The following is a 23,527-nucleotide window of genomic DNA, read 5'->3' on the forward strand; positions in this document are numbered from 1 at the left end:
GTTTGAGCATGGCTGAGCTTCGGGTTTTCTCTGCCTCTGCATTTTGTCCCAGAATCTCTAAAAATCTCAAACATCAAATGTACTCGTTCAGTGTCCCAGAAATCCTCTACTTGGATTTGCAAAACACCATAGAGAGGTGGAACAGGGACCTGATGTTTGACTTCAACAAGCAGTCCAGTTTCTCTGAATTCAGTATTCCACAAATATTGCCCGTCAGCCTGCAATTATACTTTAAAAAGTATGAGAGCAGGGACTCTTATGTGGTTTGTGAAGCATCTAAGAAGCAAAATTCTGCAGGTGCTGGAAATTTGAAATAAGAACAGGAAATGCGAGAAACACTCGTACCTGTGAAGTTCAGATTGAACATCATAACTGCCAGAATGCCTTCCCCTCCACAGATGCTGCCTGACCTGCTCAGTATCAACGGCGCTTTCAAATGCTTGGAAGTGCAACACTCCCACATGCCTGTGTAATTGCAATGATCATGAAATCAGAGGACACCTGTGAAAATTATTAGTGTCCCTTGAAGTCAATTGAAAATACAATTATAAAATCATCAGTAAATTTCACAAGGGTCCCTGGACTTTGAATTCTGCTCAACCTGTAGAACTAACACAAATCTACAATCTGGCTGATAACTTGCTGTTTTAGTGCATTTACTAATTAAGAATCATTACTTATTTGTCCACTTGCATTGATATTGTTCAAATATTTCTTGTTAAAGTTTGATGTATATGTTTTGCAAAATAAAATACAGATGAAGCAGATTATCTGGTATTAATTTGATCATCTGTCCAGTTTATAAGTACCTGTTTCTTCTCGTTGTGCCATCTCACTGGTTCTTGAAGGATTCTAACATTTTTGTCTCAACTGTACTAATTGGAAGAGAATGCCGAATGCTGATCACTCTTTAGATGAAATATTTCTACTTAAAGTCAGTCATAGCTACAGGTTTTGCCAACATCCCATTATTCTGTGATGGTTTGGATTCATGAGCATGGTTTGGATTCATGAGAATGGTTCTGTAGCCATCTGGGATAGCCACTTGCAACAAGAAATATGGACGTTCGCAAAGCCTAACGGGAAATATGGCCAATGTAAGGTTCAGGCAGGCACAGAGCCTGGATGTATATTTGTGAGCAGAGAATCCAGACAGCATCAAAACTCCCAACCGATTAGCATTTTAATGGCCCATCTCCATAAGACAAAGGACTGATGCTCAGGTAACCGATACAAGCCCAGACATCTTGGCTCTACCCTGTACTCCGGAAGCTTAAGCAGCAGGGTCAATGATCGCTTAGGACACGCCCAGCCATCAAGGCACCCATCACTTTATTGGCTCCGATCTAAGGCAGTTATCGAGAACTGCCCAATTTATTGGGTCCAAACCTAAGGATGCCCAAAAGAGCGCAAAACTCCCCAAGGATAAAGAGAGACACCGTCATGTGTTCGATCTCTTTTGGACCTGGCACTCCGGCAACGTCCATCTCCAATCGGAGCACCACCACCAGAAGCGAGTTCAAGTTCAACGCTCGCTACCAGACGGATGAGTCTAGCTGAGCAGCCGTTACTTCTCCAGACCCAGCAGATCCAGATTCGAACAACGGCCGCTGTTCCTCTGACCTAAGCCGGGTGCCTGACGTTAAGTACAGGTTGTCACAGTTGTTAGGTGTAGTTTAGCTTGTAGTGTTTATGTTGCATGTGTAAGTTAATCTTGTGTGTAAATAAAGTACCATTGATCTTGAACTAACTAACTGGTGTTTGGCTCTTTGATCGATACCGGTTGAACCTTGTGGCGGTATCATTTGATACCTGGCGACTCTGGGGCATATCATATTCATATCCATATAAAATATGGGCAACCTTATTGATGGCCATATTTCGAGCAAGTAAAGATAGCAACATTTATTGGCGACCTCTGACCAGACTCGACCCAGAAGTGACTGTCACTCCGAGACAACCCACAAAACATTTGAATTAGAAATCCAATTGGAAAGTAAAAAAACCACACGTGTAAGACCAGTATCAAAAACCGCCAAGATTCGGAAGTGTGTAGGTTTGCATGTGTACTAACAAGGGATATAAGATAAACTCAATATATTTTTTGCGTGAAACTTTCGGGAGTTGTGTGAACCGGAAAAAAGCTTAAGCCATACCCGCTTTGCACCACCGCTTTATTCCCCCTGTCCCAAATTCCCGGTAGAGATACAGAGATAATCGTAGAGATGGCAATGAAGGTAATGGAACGTCTTATGCACCCACAGGAACCCGAGGTCGCTGCGACCGATAGAGCAAACAGTCTCCCATATAGGAAGAGGAAATTAGGAAATACCTGAAGGCGAAAGGATGGCCCTATAGTCTTGAGTTTTGTGCAAATGAAGAGATCAGTCCTGGTAGTATAGGACAAACTTGGTGGGATAACCTGACCGAGATCCATAAAAAGAATTCAGGCAAAGTTCGTAAGCTGATGGCAATCATGTCCTGCTTGGCACAATTGCGAGGCAATCGTGTCCTGCTTGGCACAAGTGCGAGGCACAGAGGAGGTCGTGAGGACGCTCCTTAGACAGCTTAAAGAGAAGAGGAATGAGGGAAACTTTAGCGAGTGCGAAAAAGTAAACGAGCAACTTCGAGAGCAGCTAGCGGCTAAGGACAAGGAGATGGCTGATGTCAAACGGGCACACCAATTTTGTCTCGCTCAGCTAAGTAGCTTTCAGTCACAGTATGTTAAGGCGCACCAAGGCACGCAACGCGAGGTCTAAGTAAGAGAGGAAACAGAACACCGAGTAGAACAATTGAAAAGCAATGTGAGGACTTAAAGGCAGCCCTACGAGCACTCCACAGTTCCACCACGGAACAGAGGCAGAGTCGGTGGACCATGCCAAGTGCAGGCAGCAAATTACAAAATTGAAATCACTGCTGTCAGTTCAGAATGGGTTCTGTGGTGAATGTGATTCACACGGATTATAACCTGTATACATGTGTCTATATTGTAAGTGCAGTTGCACTATCTGACCTCCAGGGGGAGTAACTCTGGGAATGCTTGAGAGTGTACGGGGCTCCTCCCTTGGCTCCGCCCAGGACTCCTCCCCCGGGAGCTGCTGTATAAAGATCAGTGCCACAGGGTCAGCCGGCCAGTTCACCGAACGCTCAACGGCTAACAGGCTGGCTCTGTTGTAAGTATATTAAAACCGCTATTCTAATCCGACAAGCACGTGTCCGTAGAATTGTTGGTTCCAACAGGTTCAGAGATACCTTTGGACCAAACTGAGATCAGGAAGATGGTCCCGATTGGCAGAAACTTAATGAAACGGCCTACCGATATGTGAACGAAACAGAAATTCAGAATAGAGCCGCCCAGGCCCTGAAAAGGAAAGCATCCGCACCACCGACTGCACAGGCAGCACCCAACCCTACTAATCCAGTCACCACGCAGTGCAGAGTACCGACAGAAGACCAACCCGATTTCGTGTACACAACCCCACTAACCATCACCCAGTTAAGGGATGCCCGTGATAAAATAGAAACCTTTCACCCCACATCAGACCCACACCATTTATTTGAGCGAGTTAGACAACAGACAGTTATGCATGATCTGGATGAAAAGGAGCAAGTGAAACTCATAGGAATAAGCCTTGACCCATCCGTTAGTTCAGCCCTTCCCGACCCACAAACTTTAGGAGGAGGTACACTCCAGGATATGAAAACAGCCATCCTAGATGCAATTGGCTATAATAGAGGAGATCCCGTAGAAGGGCTCAACCGATGTAGGCAGAAAAAAGGAGAGCATCCAACAGCGTTTGCTGGACGCCTCTGGATACACTTCACAGCAGTATTTGGAGATTTAGCCCGCTCCCATTTAACTGCAGATAATACGGCCAAATGAACCTGTATTTTAGTCTCCCACGTCACAGAGGCAGGACAAAAAGCATGTGCAAACTATGACCCCTCAGACCCTGCACACAATGAAGTGTGGGTTGCGGACAGAAGGGATATTACGCCCGCGAATGCAGACAAAGCCCCCCGAACCAGCAACAACACCAACAGCCCAACTCTCACCCAGGAAACCATACCCAAGGGAGCAATACACTATGTGCCCCAGGGGTCATGTTACAACTGTGGGCAGTCAGGACACTTCGCCCAAAGTTGCAGGAGACCCCCACCACCAGCTAGACTAGCCTCCAGATATGAAAGAGAACACCACCCACAGCAGCTACAAGGTCCCAGCTGCCCCATGCAAACTGTGAGCGCTTACCCGCCACTTCTCATGGCAGGGACACCTCAGCAATGCCACTTCATTTTTGTTTCTCTCCTCCTTCCTCTTTCGGTCACACTACACTGACTGCATATGCTAGTTACACCCCTGGCCAAATGTGATTTACGGTGTCCGTTCTCTGATGGAGCCTGCCTGTTTTTGGTTTGGTTTTTTTAGTTGTGTTTAATGTTGAATGTTTGTCTCTTGTACGACTTTGTGTGCCGATCTCATCCCAAAAATCTTGATGCAGTCCCCTTTGACACACATGGTTTAAAGAAACCAGTTTGTCGGAAGTCCATATATATTCAAATCTTACCGTTCTTGTAAGGTCACCAAGGCAGGAGTAATGGCACTTATCCCCGCCCTGCCTGAGGACCCCTATGTATTAGTCAGCCAAGCTCGGGTAGTGGAGCAACGGCACTGATCACCGCCCTACCCGGGGATTCCACCATTCTTGCCCTGCTGTGGCTCATACGCACCCCATTCGGAAAGTTCTTTTGAAACTCTTTTACTGTTCTTTTCATAGTGTGGTTTAAAGAATGCACTTTGCCACAGTTTTTGTTTGCCCTCCAGCGACCCTTCGGTCACTATCTCCCAACTATTATTTACATGTTCATACACTTGGTTGAAACAAATTTGCTGCTACGGATGTCTTCTCTCCCAAATGGTTGGTTTTAAAAAAAAATGAGGGAGTCACATATGGTGACGATTCTAAACGGGAAATTGTTGTTAAGAGGAAACAGACAGACAAACGAGATATTAAACAATAAGATAATAACAGATATTATACTTTTACCCCCAGGAAGATGCGAATATACCAGGATTCAGAGGAAGACAAAGGCAAAATGAAGATGGACCTGATGACCAGCATCATGATCATTGTTGGATCACTGCAGTTGCGCGCGCGTTATCAGCTCCTATATCCTCCACCACACAGGCCCTATACATAACCACCCAACACAATACCCTCGCCCGGACACTACACCACACATAGAAACAGCCACTGATACCCCCACATGGTGCGATAATATCATAAAGTGGTATTCCCTTTCTTACACGGTAGAAGCCCTATTGATTATAGCAATACTTTGCAGTGCCGTCCAGACACTCAGACTTCGGAAATGGCGAAGGAGAGCCTCCCACTCCCCAGTATACACACTCAGAACCACTTTTTTCGGACTTCAACAGACCCCTCACTCTTTCTAAATAAATTCCACGGTTTTTCAAGATAAATAACTCTCTCTGTAAATGGCATTAGTGTTAAGTAGAAATGTGATGCAGCTATTGTTTATTTTGTACTGTAATATAAGTTCTTTTGGTTATTAGCTAGCAGCATAAGTGTTGTTTAGATAAGGACAGTTAGAGGTTCCCCTGTTTGTGTAAAGAAGTTGAAATGTATGATTGAATGTGGTAGTGCCCCCTTAGATTTTTTTATATATGTGAGATGTGTTAAAACTTAGGTAAATGTTCCAATCCATAGAATAGAGTCGGATAGAACCTGTCCTTGATTAAGGGTACCCAGCATACCAGAGAACAGAAGAAGATTCAGTAGTGTGATCCATCACGCTTTGCGTTATAATCAAGAGGACGCTATGTAGCCATCTGGGATTCAGGTTATCATAGTTGTTAGGTGTAGTTTAGCTCGTCGTGTTTATGTTGCATGTGTAAGTTAATCTTGTGTGTAAATAAAGTACCATTGATCTTGAACTAACTAACTGGTTGTTGGCTCTTTGATCGATACCCGGTGAACCTTGTGGCGGTTATAATTTGATAACTGGCGATTCTGGGAGCATATCATATTCATATCCATATAAAAGATGGGCAACCTTATTGATGGCTATTTTTTGAGCAAGTAAAGATAGCAACAGTTCCAGGAATGAGGAATGGAGTATTCTCTGTAATTTGCAAATGACGACATGAGGAAAAGGCTTTTAACATAGCGAATGGTTGGGATTAGAATGCACTGCATGAGAGTGTGACGAGGCAGGTTCATCAGAAATGATATAGGCACTTAAGATCAAGATGTGGAATCGTCTGGGTAGAAGTAAGAAATAGCAAAATAAAGTCCCTGGTGGGAGTAATCTATAGGTCCCCAGATAGCAGTGCCACAGTGGGGCACAGTATAAACCAGGAAATAATGGAGGCTTAAAAGAAAATTACGACAATAATCATGAGTGATTTAAAAAATATATATATTTTTATTCTCCTTTTTCACACCTTTTCCCAAATTTACACCAACCAACAATAAACAATAATCAGTAACAAATATGTCAATCCCCATATGAATAACGATGATCCCATCCTCCCACCAAACCCCAAACATTAGCCTGCATGTTCACATAAACAAATGACAAAAAGGAATCAGGAATCACCCATAGTCACCATTAACACACACAGCCCCCCTCCTCCCAACCCTCCCACCTACCCCCCCCAACTAATGTTCGATGTTATCCAGTTCTTGAAAGTGCGGGCAGCACGGTGGCCTAGTGGTTAGCACAACTGCCTCACGACGCTGAGGTCCCAGGTTCGATCCCGGCTCTGGGTCACTGTCCGTGTGGAGTTTGCACATTCTCCCTGTATCTGCGTGGGTTTCGCCCCCATAACCCAAAAATGTGCAGGATTGGCCACGCTAAATTGCCCCTTAATTGGAAAAAATAATTGGGTAATCTAAATTTATTTTAAAAAAAGTTCTTGAAAGTGCACAATGAATAATGACCATGAATTGTAGAACTCCTCCATCCTTCCCCTCAGTTCAAACTTAACCTTCTCAAGAGTCAAGAATTCCAACAGGTCCCCCTGCCGCGCCAGGGCACAGGGTGGAGAGGTTGCTCTCCAACCTATCAGGATCCGCCATCGGGCGATCAACGAGGCAAAGGCTACAACATCTGCCTCCGCACCCGTTTGCAACCCCTGGCTGGTCCGACACCCCGAATATGGCCTCCCGCAGGCCAGGATCCAATTTCACGTGCACCACTTTAAAAATTACCCTAAAAACCTCCTTCCAGGAATACTCCAGCTTTGGACAGGCCCAAAACATATGAACGTGATTAGCGCCCCCCTCCCGCCCCGCGGAAAGTTCACACACACCTAGTACCCCTTCAAAGAATCGATTCATCCTCGCCCTCGTGAGGTGTGCTCTGTATACCACCTTCAACTGTATCAGCTCCAACCTCACGCACGAGGTGGAGGCGTTCACTCTCCGGAGCACCTCACACCAGAACTTGTCTTCCATATCCTCTCCCAACTCTTCCTCCCACTTCGCTTTGATCCCTTCCAGTGGGATCCTCTTTCAAAATAGCTCTCTAAACCGCCCACACTACCCCCTTCTGTCATCAGCACCTTCTCCAGCAATGTGGAGGCCGGCTCCCGGTGGAAGCTCTGTATCTCCTTTCTGGAAAAATCTCGAACATGCATGAATCTAAACATTTCCCCCTGCTCCAGCCCATACTTCGCTTCCAGCTCTTTCAATCCTGAAAACCGACCCCTAAGAAACAAATCTTTTGGTGTCTTAATCCCCTTCTCCTCCCATTTCCGAAAATTTCCATCCCACTTCCCTGGCTCAAATCTGTGGTTCCCCGAATCGGCATTTCCCTTGACCCTGCCCCCAACCCGAAGTATTGGCGAAACTGCCTCCAAATTCTCAATGAAGCTATTATTACCGGACCCGCTGAGTATTTCCCCGGGGCCATCGGGAGTGGCGCTGTTGCTAGTGCTTTCAATCCCGACCCCCTGCACTCTCCTCCATTCTGACCCACTGGGAATCAACCCCTCTGACCCAGCTCCGCACCTTCTCCACGTTCGCCGCCCAGTGGTAATACATCAGGTTTGGAAGACCCAAACCCCCTGCCTGCCTTTACCTCTGTAGCAGCATCTTCCTCACTCTGGCCACCTTTCCTCCCCATATGAACAAAGTAATCATTCCCTCAATCTCTCTGAAAAAAGCCTTTGGCAGGAAAATTGGCAGGCATTGGAAATTAAATCATTGGTGATTTTAATATGCATGTGGACTGGATTAATCAAATTGGCAAGGGTAGCCTCAAGGAGAGAGTTCAGTGAATGTATTAGAGATTGTTCCTTGGAGCAATATGTTGTGGAACCGACCAGGGAGTAGGCTGTTCTGGATTTGGTATTGTGTAATGAGGAGGGATTAATTGATGACCTCCTAGTTAAGGATCCTCCAGGAAAGATTGATCATAAATTCAATTTGAGGGTGAGAAACTCAGCCATGCTCAAACAATTCCCACACTCCCGTTCTGGAGTTGAACATCGGCAGGAATTACATTGCCATGAGGACAGATTTGGCCCTCGTAACGGGGGTGGGGGTGGGGGGGGGGGGTGGGGAAGGAGAGCTATCCATGGCTGAACAAAGAAGTTAAAGATAGCAAAGGCAAAAACTAAGGCATACCATATATCAAAGGCCAGTGGCAGGCTGGAGGATTGGGAAACCTTTAAAGATCAACGAATGCTGTACTGTTCTAATGAAGGGTTACCAAAATGTAATAAAAGAGCAACGGTAAATTTGAAAGAAAACTAGTGCAAAATAAAAAAAGAATAGCAAGAGCTTCTAAAAGTATGTAAAAGCCTAACTGGGTCGAGGTGGTGGTGGGAAGCATTTTAGAACATAGAACATAGAACAGTACAGCACAGAACAGGCCCTTCGGCCCTCGATGTTGTGCCGAGCAATGATAACCCTACTCAAACCCACGTATCCACCCTATACCCGTAACCCAACAACCCCCCCTTAACCTTACTTTTTAGGACACTACGGGCAATTTAGCATGGCCAATCCACCTAACCCGCACATCTTTGGACTGTGGGAGGAAACGGAGCACCCGGAGGAAACACCACGCACACACGGGGAGGACGTGCAGACTCCACATCAGACAGTGATCCAGCCGGGGAATCGAACCTGGGACCCTGGAGCTGTGAAGCATTGTGGCTAACCACCATGCTACCGTGCTGCCCCATTTTGGTGATAGCGACAACCATGATACAACTTAAACTTGTTATGGACAAAGAAATAGATAAGTTGCAAAAAAAGGTTTTGTATTGTGAGGGAGTAGATTTTAGTAAAATAAGGCAAGATGTAGCTAAGGTAGACTGAGAGGAATTATTTATGGAGAATTTACGACGGGTGCTGAGTGCCACTCAGAAAGGAAATGGGGAGGGTACAGGCCCAACATGCTCCCTCTAGGGGAATAGGAAAGAGTAATCAAGCCTAGAGAACCATGGATGACCAGAGATATTCAGGATACAATGAGAAGGAAGAGAGGCTTTTAGCAAACACAAGGGGATCAAATCAGCAAGAGCTTTTAACGGAGTACAGTAAGTGCATTATGGCACTAAGAAAACAATTCAAAGAGCAAAGGGGTTATGAGAAAGCTCTGGCTGGTAAAAGTAGGAAAAATCCCAAGATATTTTAGATTTATTGTCATGTGTACTGAAGTATAGTGAAAGGTGTTGTTCTGCGTACAGTCCAGGCAGATCTTTTAATTCATGAAAAACATAAGACATATCGGGTGCAGCATACAATATAGTGCTACCACCGTAGAGAATTGGCGTTAGAACCATAAGAGGGCCATTCAGGAGTCAGGTAACGGGGGGAAGAAGCTGTTTTGAATCTGTCAGTGCGTGTTCTCAAAACTTTTGTATCTCCTGCCCGATGGAAGAAGTTGGAAGAGTGAATAAGCCGGTGTGGGAGGGGTCTTTGATTATGCGGCCCGATTTCCCAAGGGAGGTGTAGATAGAGTCAATGGATGGGAGGCGGGTTTGCGTGATGGACTGGCTGTGTTCACGACTCTCGCGGTCTTGGGCCGAGCAGTTGCCATACCAGACTGTGATGCAGCCAGATAGGATGCATTCTATGATGCATCTGTAAAAATTGGTAAGAGTCAACGTGGACATGCCAAATTTCTGGAAATTCCTGAGGAAGTATAGGTGCTGTTGTGCTTTCTTGGTCTTGGCATCAACATGGGTGCACCAAGACAGATATGTTGGTGATGTTTACACTTAGGAATTTGAAGCTGTCAACCATCTCTACCTCGGCCCTGTTGATGCAGACAGGGGCGTGTATGACACTTTGCTTCCTGAAGTTGATGCCCAGCTCCATAGTTTCCTGACATTGAGGGAGCGATTGTTATCGTTGCACCACTCCACTAGATTCTCTCCCTCCCTCCTGTATTCTGACTTATTGTTGTTTGAGATCCGACCCACTACGGTCATGTCATCAGAAAACTTGTCGATGAAGTTGGTGGGGCGAATTTTGCCTCACAGTCATTTGTGTATAGGGAATATTGTAGGGGGCTAAGTACACAGCCTGGTGGGCCCGGTATTGGGGACTATCGCGGAGGAGGCGTCATTTGTCTTTACTGATTGTGGTCTGTGGGTTAGGAAGTCGATCCAGTTGCAGAGGGAGGAGGCTATAGGTATATCAATGGGAAGAGGAAAACCAGGGAAAGAGTAGGGCCCATTAGGGACCAAGGGGGCAATCTGTGGATGGAGCCAGAGGACATTGGTAGGTTGTTGAACGAATACTTCATCTCCGTCTTCACCCAAGAGAATGAGGATGTGTAGACCTCAAGGAGAGAGACGGAGAGGTACTTGAGCAAATTGATATAGCGAGTGACAAAGCATCGGAGGAGTTGTCAGGTTTAACAGTGGACAAATTCTCCAGATCTGGATGAATTGTGTCCCAGGATGCTGTAGGAGGCAAGGGAGGAGTTTGGGTGGTTAACAGTGAGGCTGAGAGTTACAGGAAGATACAAACGGGATGGTCAAATGGGCAGAAAAGTGGCAGATGGAATTTATAGAATTTCATAGAATTTACAGTGCAGAAGGAGGCCATTCGGCCCATCAAATCTGCACCGGCTTTTGGAAAGAGCACCCTACCCAGGCCCACACCTCCACCCTATCCCCATAATTCAGTAACCCCACCCAACACTAAGGGCAATTTTGGACACTGAGGGTAATTTAGCATGGCCAATCCACCTAACCTGCACATCTTTGGATTGTGGGAGGAAACCGGAGCACCCGGAGGAAACCCACACACACATGGGTAGAATGTGCAGACTCCGCACAGACAGTGACCCAAGCCGGGAACCGAACCTGGGACCCTGGAGCTGTGAAGCAATTGTGCTAACCACAATGCTGCCGTGCTGCCCAATTTAAACCTGAAAGGTGTGAGGTGATACACTAGAAGGAGAAACCAGGCGCCACCCTGCTGGCGGGGCATCACGTGGCCCACCCAAGGACGACACCTACAGTACACCCCACAGGAGGGCGTAGGACGGGCGTTGTAGAGCGTATGGCTGGCTTGGCTAGCGCCAGACAACCGTACCCCTGCTGAAGTCAGAGCCCCCCCCCCCCAGGTGACAGGCACTGACAGGGCTAGGGGTGCGGCGCGGATGGGCACGTGTCAGCTGGAGAAAATGGAGAGCTGGCTGCCCAACAGGACGAGAAGGAGATGGTAAGGCGGCACCGCATCAGGTCCTGTGTGTACTTACAGCATCTGATATTCGAGGATTTGCCGGACCGGACTTGCCGTCAAAGACTCCAGATAAACCGGGAGACTGTATGGCAAATTTGCCGCATCATGGCGTACCTGGAACCGCGTGCGGGGCATAGAAGAGGAAATCTGCTCCTGGTGGCCGTCAAGGTGATGGCAGCCCTGAACATTTATGCAAAGGAGTCATTCAGGAGGCGAGTGGGGACCTGCCTGGATCTCCTAGACCTGGGTGCACAGGTGACCATCACGGAGGTCTTGTATGCCCGAGTATGCAATACATCAGCATGAATATGGACCGAGTGCATCAGGTTGCCCGGGCAGCGGGTTCACCGCCATTACCGAGATGCCCCAGGTCCAGGGGGTGATCGACCGGTCGCATGTCCCTCTAAAGGGCATTGGTGCATGAGGAGGTTCACTGCAATAACTGCAAGGGGTCCCTCTCCATGAAGGTGCAGTTGGTGTATGATCATGAGATGTGCATCGTGCTGGGGGGTTGGCTATTGGGTGACAGGGGTTATCCGCTGCAGTCGTGGCTGGTGACGCCTATACGGAGGCCACAGAACAACATGGTGACTCGCTACAATGACACCCGCACATCGACCAGGGCCGTGATCGAACCGTGCTTCGGCTTCTTGAATGAAAATGAAATGAAAATGACAATCGCTTATTGTCACAAGTAGGCTTCAAATGAAGTTACTGTGAAAAGCCCCTAGTCGCCACATTCCGTCGCCTGTTCGGGGAGGCTGGTACGGGAAGGTGTGGTTCAGGTGCCTCGACCACTCTGGAAGGGCCTCCATTACAGCCCCAGGAGAGTCTTACACGTCGTGTGGCCTGCTGCATCCTCCACAACATTCTGGGTGTCCAAGGTGGTATGGTACCACTCTGTTCTGGTTGTTGCCCATTAGATGTGCCAGGGACAGATGTGGTGTTCTGGTACTTCCCCTGTGGGAGTTACCGAAACGTGTTCCATCACCAGCTCCTCTCTAAGAGTCCCGTTGGCCCCCGGGTTACTTCTTGGGACGGGGCTGGAGCGAGCTCCGGGGGCCCTCTGGGACTGTGTTATCATTCAGGGACCATGTCAGGTGCCTCTATGTCTGGCTCAGGTCAGCCAGCGCCAGGCCAATGCTCTCGCAGCCCGAAGCCATGGCTCGCTGTGACTGGGCCACGCTCTGTAGCGCCGCTGCAATGTCCATGTGGCCTTGTCATGGCTGCCTGTGACAGAGCCGCCCTGTCCTGTGCCTCAGCCACCCACTGCACACTGTGCCCCAGGCCTTGGACATCCTGACCGAAGGTCTCCACTGCGGATGCCACCCGTGTGGTGTTGGCTTGGGTGGCACTTATGGTCGACACCGCCTCCTGCTCCTGCAAATGGTTGGACTCCTCCAACTCCAGCTGCAGGTGCTGGATGGTAGCTTATACCCCTCCTGCAGTCCCTGGCTCGCCACTGCATCTCCAACATTTATGGGATCGCCCCTTCCAGAAGTCTGAAACCTGTCTGGACGGCAGCTAGTCCCTGGGGTTGGGCCGTCCTCTGACCGTCCGCCTTTTCTGGGGTTCCTACCTCTGCCCGTGTGTGGTGCACACACACATGATCCCCAGGAGCCTCTTCACTGACATGCCCGACAGAGGTTAGTGTCTCTGGGGTGGTGGAGGGTGCCGGTGAGAGCAGTGATGGGAAGTGCCTCCGGCTGTTGCAGTTGCGTTTAGGGGCGCGGGTCACCAGCAGATCCTGCCTCTTCACTGGATGAGCCTTGCGTTGTGGGGGGCGGGGGGGGGGGGGGGGGCGGACGACCTGTCTCATTGCCCTGGGACCCTGCAAGACATAAGACAAGGCGCATGATTAGATCGCTGGTGGGGGCGGTGGGCTGGAGCGGGAGGGGGGGGGGGGGGGGGGGGGGCGGTGGGCTGGGTCGGGGGGGGGGGGGGGTGAGAGTGTAGGTACCACATGTGCAAAAGGGTCATCGCAATTCATTGGGGCTCATTTTGTTCACTGATGCCGACCTCCACCTCGGCGACTGCCCACACTCCGACCAGGTCCATTGATGGTGAGCCGCAGATCCGGCGGACCCACTCTGGTCTTCTCCCAGCAGTTGTAAGCCACCTTCTTCAGGAGGGACGATAATGCACAGTGTGAGATACTCCGGCGGTCCGCAGGGCATCTGGCCATGGTGAGCGATGTGGGTGTTGCAGTGGGTGCAGGGTGGGGTGCACACGGTCTGCTGGTGGGTGGGATTCGATTGCCCTCTAGGAGGTGGGGGATGCTCTAGGTGTGTGGGATGGAGGTGGTGCCAGGGATGCAGTGCTGGTGGTGACCCACCCTGGCTGGCCTGGGGGTTGGCCATCATCGCCCACCACTGCCTACGGGGCCACCTGATTGGGGGCCACATGGTGGAGGGTCGCGTTGGTGGAGCGTGATTGAAGTGGGGAGTGTGGACACGGATTGGTGCCGGGGCACGGTGGTGGTCATGACTCACCCTGACCGCCCTGGCGAAGTCATGCAATTTCTTCCTGTGCTGCTGGCTGGTCCTGGCGGTGGGGCCCACGGAGCTCTCGGGCTCTGCCACCTGCACCCAGGCCCGGTTAACATTGGTGGGTGGCAGCCTCCTTTCCACCCCAGATAACATGATGGGCCCCTCCCCCCATGGCATCCAACAGTGCCTCGAGCTCGGCATCAGTGAACCTGGGTGCTTTTCTTCAGGGTGGCATCTTGTTGGCTGGAATGAGTGTGTGGGGAGTGGAGTGATTATATACGGCTGCAGCTCGTCAGGCTCTCGAGTGTCAATCCCAACCCTGGTGAATCACACGCCAGCATTCGTTGGAATTGCACGAATTCCTCGTGCCGCCGGTACTAGCCCATTAGGATGTCCTGAATCACTGCGGGACCTGTGCCGCTATTGGGATCGTAGAATTCACGCGATAAAGTCCCAGCGTCAGCATTTAGCCTACCAAACGGAGAAACTGACACAAAATCTTTGAAGTCAATTGTTTACTTTCCACTTGACCCTCCAGGTAACTGAACTCTGTGTTCAAAATGGTGATTCACAGATTTTCCACAGTTATGCTGTATTTTCCTCAATAAAATCCACAATTCTCTCCCAAAATAGTGACACTTCTTGAAATTGATTCCTGACTGTTCAGTAGTCAATAGTTTCACAGACTTTATACTTTGTTATATTTGAGAGTTTTGGGCAGCCCAAATTCGCTGGGTAAACCCCTGACCTTTTCCTCATGGGCCTCCTGGACTAACAGCTTTCCAACTGTTTTTCCCAACACGTTTATGAAATTTTCATTTTGAAATTCTAGTTTAAACAAGAGGTTAAAATGTTAAATGGCTAACATTTTTTGCTGAGGTTGGTGTTGACCATGGAGATCAAATTCTCTCTACATACAATAAAATGGGATTCTGCAAGTGGTTGTCCCATTTCCTTTCAATTTAAGGGAGCCTTTTCCCTGGGGGATGGGTTCAAAGGTCAATCAGGAATGCCGCTGGATAACCTGGATGACAGTAGTGGACTCGCCAACATTAAGGGCATTTAAATGGTCATTGGATAAACATATGGATGATAATGGAATAGTGTAGAAGGGCTTTAGAGTGGTTTCACAGTTGGGCGCAACATCGAGAGCCGAAGGGCCTGTACTGCGCTGTAATGTTCTATGTTCTATGTTCTGATACTGCTCCATATCAGCCTGACGGAGATGCATGATCACAAATCTGATATCTGGTGATGACAGACGGCTGCTTTTGTGTCTTGAAGCCAGTGTCCATTGATGTACCACAGGGATCTGTGCTGGGCCCCCTATTATTCATCATTTATATAAATGACATAGATGACCATGTGGGGGTAGGATCAGTAAGTTTGCAGAAGACACAAAGATTGGCCTGGTGGTTAACAGTGAGGTTGAGAGTCTTGGGTTACAGGAAGATAGAGACAGGATGATCAAATGGGCAGAAAAATGGCAGATGAAATTTAACCCTGAAAAGTGTGAGGTGTTACACTTTGGAAGGAGTAATTTAACAAGGAAATATTCAATAAATGGCCTGACACTGGGAAGTTCCAAGGAACAAAGGGACCTTGGTGTGTTTGTCCATATATCTCTGAAGGCAGAAGGGCAGGTTAATAGTGTGGTGAAAAAGGCATATGGGACACTGGCCTTTATCAATCGGAGCTTGGATTACAAAAGCAGGGAGGTCATGTTGGAGTTGTATAGAACTTTGGTGAGGCCACAGCTGGAGTAGTGTGCGCAGTTCTGGTCACCACATTATAGGAAAGATGTGATTGCACTGGAGGGGGTGTAGAGGAAATTCACCAGAATGTTGCCTGGGAACACTTAATTTATGAAGAGAGGTTGGGTAGGCTTGGGTTGTTTTCTCTGGAGCAGAGAAGCCTGAGGGGAGACCTGATCAAGGTGTAGAAGATTGAGGGGCCTGGACAGGGTGGATAAGGAGCAGCTGTTCGTCTGAGTTGAAGGGTCAGTTATGAGGAAGTTAAAGGTGAGGTGTGGGAAGTTTAGGGGGGATTTGAGGAAAAACATTTTTACCCAGAGGGTGGTGACGGTCTGGAATGCACTACCTGGGAGGGTGGTAGAGGCAGGTTGACTTACATCCTTTAAAAAGTACCTGGGTGAGCACTCGGCACATCGTAACATTCAAGGCTATGGGCCAAATGCTGGCAAATGGGATTAGATGGGCAGGTCAGGGCCTTTCATATGTTTCTGCGCTGTAAATTCTATGAACTTAGCAGTTTTTTCTATTCTATGAGCTATGGTGCAGATTTGATGGGCTGAAGGGCCTCTTCTGCACTATAGTATTCTGTGAAAATATCTCTTACGCAATTTGCCTTTGCTAGCTGAAGAACTGGTGACCCGATGGACTAGCGTTTGCGAACTGAAATATGTCACATAGGTCAGCAGTCTGAATTCAACACTTGATAAGTTACTGATCTCAATCTGGTTGGCAAGAGCAAGCAACAAGTCCGTGTTCCATGAGCAAATGCAGCTGTATAATTCTTATGTTTTAACATTCATCATGTCCAGTGCATTATTTTTGAAAATCTTGAAAGATAAAGGTTTTATTTTGAAGAACATTTGGTGTTCAAAGGCTAAAGCAAGTTTATACTGATAACAAAATGTGCTTCACGCCGACTTCTTAGAAAGGGATATTGTCCATATTTGCCCAAAGCACAGCAAACCCTGTGATTGCTGCCCCCAGGAGGAGGAAGGCCACACATCGACAGCATCGCCGCTAGAAGAGACAAAAATATTCAGACAGTAAATTACGGGATAAAAATCACCCAAAAAACACACCTACATATCCATGCACTGCCAACTCTGCTTCTCACTGATCCCTCATTGCAAATGTACATTAATCAGTTGTAATCAACTATTCATAAATTTAATTAATTAAATTAGCTGGTTTTGTAATTTCCTAAATCTGTAAATATGATGAACGTTGATCATTAATTTACGCTCAAATATTCTTCATGAGTTTGGAAAAATTCTGGATATTCTACATTTTGCCTGCACCTAAGTTACATTGTGCAAAATAACATATTGGGAACTTCAACGTGATGTTGTGCAGCATTTTACAGTTCAGGCCTATGGGATACCCAGTTGTAGGTTGAATTCTAGATGAACGATAGAATCACTGTTCAACATGAATTCTCGATTAAAGCATGACATAGTCAAATCAAAACGATGCCATTCAGAACATTATCCTGCTCCATATCCATGTGTTAACTTTGAGAATAACAAAATCATTCTCAAAGTCTGTTGGAATCGATCTGCCCCATTTGATACTCAATTTTAACTCACTCAAAACCAATTTAAAGAATTGAAATTGGGGTCTTTGTGAAGTAAATGGCAAAGGGGAAGTCCAAAGAGTTCCTGAGGAAGACGTTTATTTAGTCTGACAGCAGTGTTCACACAGGACTCAGGTACACATCTCAGGGTCCTCACTCCTTCTTGTTGCTGCCACGGCAGCCAACCTGTTTTAACCCTAATGCTGGTTAACTGAATCCCAATCAGCACTCGGGAACAATCATCCCCACTGGATGATTCCCATGCAGGGTTATAACACCTTGGGCAGGATTCTCCGGCCACATCTGCCCGGCGGCCGGAGAATCCTGCCCGAGGTCAGTGGACTTCTCCATTGTCCGCCTCTCACCCGTGGCCTTCTTGCGGCGGGCGGGGCGGAAGAATCCAGCTTCTGCACAAAGTCATGTTCTGATATGTTTAATGCAGCATCTTTTTGCCAGTGCTCTGCTAACATGCTTGCTGTTCGGCATATTATCCTAGCTTTCCCGTCTCCCTTCCCACTCCACTGTCCATCACCAGCTGCTGCACAGGAGAGAGGCTGGGAGTTCTCTCCCTCTTTAGTTTTGGGTTACAAATACCGTTTCTCACTTTCCTCTCTCTTCCTAAGCAGCTTTATTACCATGTACCGTCCACCATCAGCTGATGAATCGGTACTCCTCCATGTTGAACACCACTTGGAGGAAGCTCTGAAGGTGGCAAGGGCACAGAATATACTCTGGGTAAGGACTTCAATGTCCATTGGTGGCTGTGTAGTACCACAGACCAAGCTGGCCAGGTCCTAAACGACATAGCTGCTGGTCTGGGACTGCGAAAGGGGTGAGGGAAAAACATAGTTGACGTCATCCTCACCAATCTGCCTGCTACAAATGCATTTGTCCATGACAGTATCAGTAGACGTGACCACCACACAATCCTTGTGGAGACAAAATCCTATCTTCACATTGAGGATACCCTCCATCGTGTTGTATGGCACTATCACCGTGCTAAATGTGATAGACTTCAAACAGATCTAGCAACTCAAGACTGGGCATCCAGGAGGTGCTGTGGGCCATCAGCAGCAGCAGAATTGTATTCAACCACAATCTGAAACCTCATGGCCCAACACCCTCCATCCCATGGACCAGGCCTACTAATGCTGCCAATCCAGGGCCCGCACCCTGTAGTGTGGCCGGTGGAAGCACGGAGGGGGAGTGCAGGTGCCAGGGGAGGAGTAGTGGGTGCAGGGAGGCTGCACAGGGGAGGGGGTAATATGATAGGGGGGGCAGTGGATGTGGGGAGTGGGTCGGAACAGTCGGGCTGCCGGTGGCCAGGCCCCATAGTCGGTGAACCTGGTGGTGATTCGATTGTCTCGTGTGTGGTGGCCTAGGTACACATGTTGTGTGGCCTCCAATGGCTTCCGGGGCCCCATGGCCTGCCCATCCTGGCCCTCCTCTACACACTCATTAACGTGGCATGGCATTCTTCATCCTCCTCCAACACATCGCCCCTCTGCTGCGCGATGTTGTGGAGGATGCAGCAGACTGCCACGATGTGGGAGACTCTCCTGGAGCTATATCCACAATAGTGAAGGAGGCAAGAGAGGAAATTGCTGAGGCCTTGACAGAAATCTTTGGATCCTCACTGTCTCCAGGTGATGTCGCGGAGGACTGGAGAATAGCCAATGTTGTTCCTTTGTTTAAGAAGGGTAGCAAGGATAATCCAGGGAACTACAGGCCGGTGAGCCTTACGTCAGTGGTAGGGAAATTACTAGAGAGAATTCTTCGACACAGGATCTACTCCCATTTGGAAGCAAATGGACGTATTAGCGAGAGGCAGCATGGTTTTGTGAAGGGGAGGTCGTGTCTCACTAACTTGATACAAGGAGGTCACAAAGATGATTGATGCAGGTAGGGCAGTGGATGTTGTCTATATGGACTTCAGTAAGGCCTTTGACAAGGTTCTTCATGGTAGACTGGTACAAAAGGTGAAGTCACACGGGATCAGAGGTGAGCTGGCAAGGTGGATACAGAACTGGCTAGGTCACAGAAGGCAGAGAGTAGCAACAGAAGGGTGCTTTTCTAATTGGAGGGCTGTGACTAGTGGTGTTCCGCAGGGATTAGTGCTGGGACCTTTGCTGTTCGTAGTGTATATAAATGATTTGGAGGAAAATGTAACTGGTCTGATTAGTAACTGACGACACAAAGGTTAGTAGAGTTGCGGAAAGCGATGAGGACTCTTAGAGGATACAGCAGGATTTAAATCATTTGGAGGCTTGGGCGGAGAGATGGCGGATAGAGTTTAATCCGGACAAATGTGAGGTAATGCATTTTGGAAGGTCTAATACAGGTAGGGAATATACAATGAATGGTAGAACCCTCAAGAGTATTGATAGTCAGCGAGATCTAGGTGTACAGGTCCACAGGTCACTAAAAGGGGCAACACAGGTGGAGAAGGTAGTCAAGAAGTCACATGGCATAAGAACAAAGAACAAAGAAAATTACAGCACAGGAACAGGCCCTTCGGCCCTCCCAGACTGCGCCGATCCAGATCCTTTATCTAAACCTGTTGCCTATTTTCCAAGGTCTACTTCTCTCTGTTCCCCACCCGTTCATATGTCTGTCCAGATGCATCTTAAATTATGCTATCGTACCCGCCTCTACCACCTCCGCTGGTAAAGCATTCCAGGCACCCACCACCCTCTGCGTAAAAAACTTTCCACGCACATCTCCATTAAACTTTTCCCCTCTCACCTTGAAATCGTGACCCCCTTGTAATTGACACCCCCATTCTTGGAAAAAGCTTGTTGCTATCCACCCTGTACATACCTCTCATAATTTTGTAGATTCTCCCATCAACCTCCGTCTTTCCAATGAAAACAATCCTAATCTACTCAACCTTTCTTCATAGCTAGCACCCTCCATACCAGGCAACATCCTGGTGAACCTCCTCTGCACCCTCTCTAAAGCATCCACATCCTTCTGGTAATGTGGCGACCAGAACTGCACGCAGTATTCCAAATGTGGCCTAACCAAAGTCCGATACAACTGTAACATGACCTGCCAACTCTTGTACTCAATACCCCGTCCGATGAAGGCAAGCATGCTGTATGCCTTCTTGACCACTCTATCGACCTGCGTTGCCACCTTCAGGGTACAATGGACCTGATCGCCCAGATCTCTCTGTACATCAATTTTCCCCAGGAGTCTTCCATTGACCATATAGTCTGCTCTTGAGTTAGATCTTCCAAAATGCATCACCTCGTATTTGCCTGGATTGAACTCCATCTGCCATTTCTCTGCCCAACTCTCCAATCTATCTATATTTTGCTGTATTCTCTGACAGTCCCCCTCGCTATCTGCAACTCCACCAATCTTAGTATCATCTGCAAACTTGCTCATCAGACCACTTATACCTTCGTCCAGATCATTTATGTATATCACAAACAATAGTGGTCCGGGCACGGATCCCTGTGGAACACTACTAGTCACTTTTCTCCATTTTGAGACACTCCCTTCCACCACTACTCTCTGTCTCCTGTTGCCCAGCCAGTTCTTTATCCATCTAGCTAGTACACCCTGAACCCCATACAACTTCATTTTTTCCATCAATTTGCCATGGGAAACTTTATCAAATGCTTTACTGAAGTCTATGTATATGACATCTACAGCCCTTCCCTCATCAATTAACTTTGTCATTTCCTCAAAGAATTCTATTAGGTTTGTAAGACATGACCTTCCCGGCACAAAACCATGCTGCCTATCACTGATAAGTCTATTTTCTACCAAATGTGAATAGATCCTATCCCTCAGTATCTTCTCCAACAGTTTGCCTACCACTGACGTCAAGCTCACAGGTCTATAATTTCCTGGTTTATCCCTGCTACCCTTCTTAAACAAAGGGACAACATTAGCAATTCTCCAGTCCTCCGGGACCTCACCTGTGCTCAAGGATGCTGCAAAGATATCTGTTAAGGCCCCAGCTATTTCGTCCCTCGCTTCCCTCAGTAACCTGGGATAGATCCCATCCGGTCCTGGGGACTTGTCCACCTTAATGCCTTTTAGAATACCCAAAACCTCCCCTTCCTTATGCCGACGTGACCTAGAGTATTTAAACATCCATCCCTAGCCTCAACATCCATCATGTCCCTCTCCTTGGTGAATACCGATGCAAAGTACTCATTAAGAAGCTCACTCATTTCCTCTGACTCCACGCATAGATTCCCTCTTTTGTCTTTGAGTGGGCCAATCCTTTCTCTAGTTACCCTCTTGCTCCTTATATACGAATAAAAGGCTTTGGGATTTTCCTTAACACTGTTAGCCAAAGATATTTCATGACCCCTTTTAGTCCTCTTTATTGCGCATTTGAGATTTGTCCGACTTTCCCGATATTCCTCCAAAGCTTCATCAGTTTTGAGTCGCCTCGATCTTATGTATGCTTCCTTTTATGTATGCTTGCCTTCATTGGTTGGGGCATTGAGTATAAAAATTGGCAAGTCATGTTGCAGCTGTATAGTAACTTAGTTAGGCCACACTTGGAGTATAGTGTTCAATTCAGGTTGCCACACTACCTGAAGGATGTGGAGGCTTTAGAGAGGGTGCAGAAGAGATTTAGAACATAGAACATAGAACGATACAGCGCAGTACAGGCCCTTCGGCCCACGATGTTGCACCGACATGGGAAGTCAAAAACTAAAGGCCATCTAACCTACACTATGCCATTATCATCCATATGCTTATCCAATAAACTTTTAAATACCCTCAATGTTGGCGAGTTCACTACTGTTGTAGGTAGGGCATTCCACGGCCTCACCACTCTTTGCGTAAAAAACCTACCTCTGACGTCTGTCCTATATCTATTACCCCTCAATTTAAGGCTATGTCCCCTCATGCTAGCCACCTCCATCCGCGGGAGAAGGCTCTCACTGTCTACCCTATCTAACCCTCTGATCATTTTGTATGCCTCTATTAAGTCACCTCTTAACCTTCTTCTCTCTAACGAAAACAACCTCAAGTCCATCAGCCTTTCCTCATAAGATTTTCCCTCCATACCAGGCAACATCCTGGTAAATCTCCTCTGCACCCGTTCCAAAGCTTCCACGTCCTTCCTATAATGAGGCAACCAGAACTGTACGCAATACTCCAAATGCGGCCGTACCAGCGTTTTGTACAGCTGCAACATGACCTCATGGCTCCGGAACTCTATCCCTCTACCAATAAAGGCCAACACACCATAGGCCTTCTTCACAACCCTATCAATCTGGGTGGCAACTTTCAGGGATCTATGTACATAGACACCGAGATCCCTCTGCTCATCCACACTGCTAAGAATTTCACCATTAGCCAAATATTCCGCATTCCTGTTATTCTTTCCAAAGTGAATCACCTCACACTTCTCTACATTAAACTCCATTTGCCACCTCTCAGCCCAGCTCTGCAGCTTATCTATGTCCCTCTGTAACCTGCAACATCCTCCCACACTGTCTACAACTCCACCGACTTTAGTGTCGTCTGCAAATTTACTCACCCAACCTTCTGTGCCCTCCTCTAGGTCATTTATAAAAATGACAAACAGCAACGGCCCCAGAACAGATCCTTGTGGTACGCCACTCGTAACTGAACTCCATTCTGAACATTTGCCATCAACCACCACCCTCTGTCTTCTTTCAACTAGCCAATTTCTGATCCACATCTCTAAATCACCCTCAATCCCCAGCCTCCGTATTTTCTGCAATAGACGACCGTGGGGAACCTTATCAAACGCTTTACTGAAATCCATATACACCACATCAACTGCTCTACCCTCGTCTACCTGTTCAGTCACCTTCTCAAATAACTCAATAAGGTTTGTGAGGCATGACCTACCCTTCACAAAACCATGCTGACTATCCTAATCATATTATTCCTATCTAGATGATTATAAATCGTATCTCTTATAATCCTCTCCAAGACTTTACCCACAACAGACGTGAGGCTCACCGG

General features: G+C 47.6%; 2 protein-coding genes across 5 annotated transcripts in view; one reads left to right on the top strand and one right to left on the bottom strand.

Annotated features, from left to right (window-relative positions):
- The window catches only part of c15h1orf74 (chromosome 15 C1orf74 homolog), a 1,390-nt gene extending 584 nt beyond the window's left edge, over positions 1-806 (top strand). The window contains 1 exon segment of the mRNA XM_038820199.1: positions 1-806. This exon segment is cut by the window's left edge and continues 494 nt beyond it. Coding sequence (XP_038676127.1) covers positions 1-317 — 317 coding nt within the window. The 3' untranslated portion in view covers positions 318-806.
- Positions 807-16,794: 15,988 nt separating this feature from the next.
- LOC119978552 (TRAF3-interacting JNK-activating modulator) overlaps positions 16,795-23,527 on the bottom strand; it is a 92,262-nt gene continuing 85,529 nt past the window's right edge. For 3 of the 4 annotated variants that reach the window (XM_038820278.1, XM_038820277.1, XM_038820276.1), the window contains one exon: positions 16,795-16,998. In XM_038820278.1, the coding sequence (XP_038676206.1) occupies positions 16,903-16,998 (96 nt within the window). In that variant the 3' untranslated portion in view covers positions 16,795-16,902. The remainder of the gene's footprint in view (positions 16,999-23,527) is intronic. The other variant, XM_038820279.1, reaches the window with a different exon arrangement.

Source organism: Scyliorhinus canicula, chromosome 15 (assembly GCF_902713615.1).
Source record: "Scyliorhinus canicula chromosome 15, sScyCan1.1, whole genome shotgun sequence".
NCBI lineage: Eukaryota > Metazoa > Chordata > Chondrichthyes > Carcharhiniformes > Scyliorhinidae > Scyliorhinus > Scyliorhinus canicula.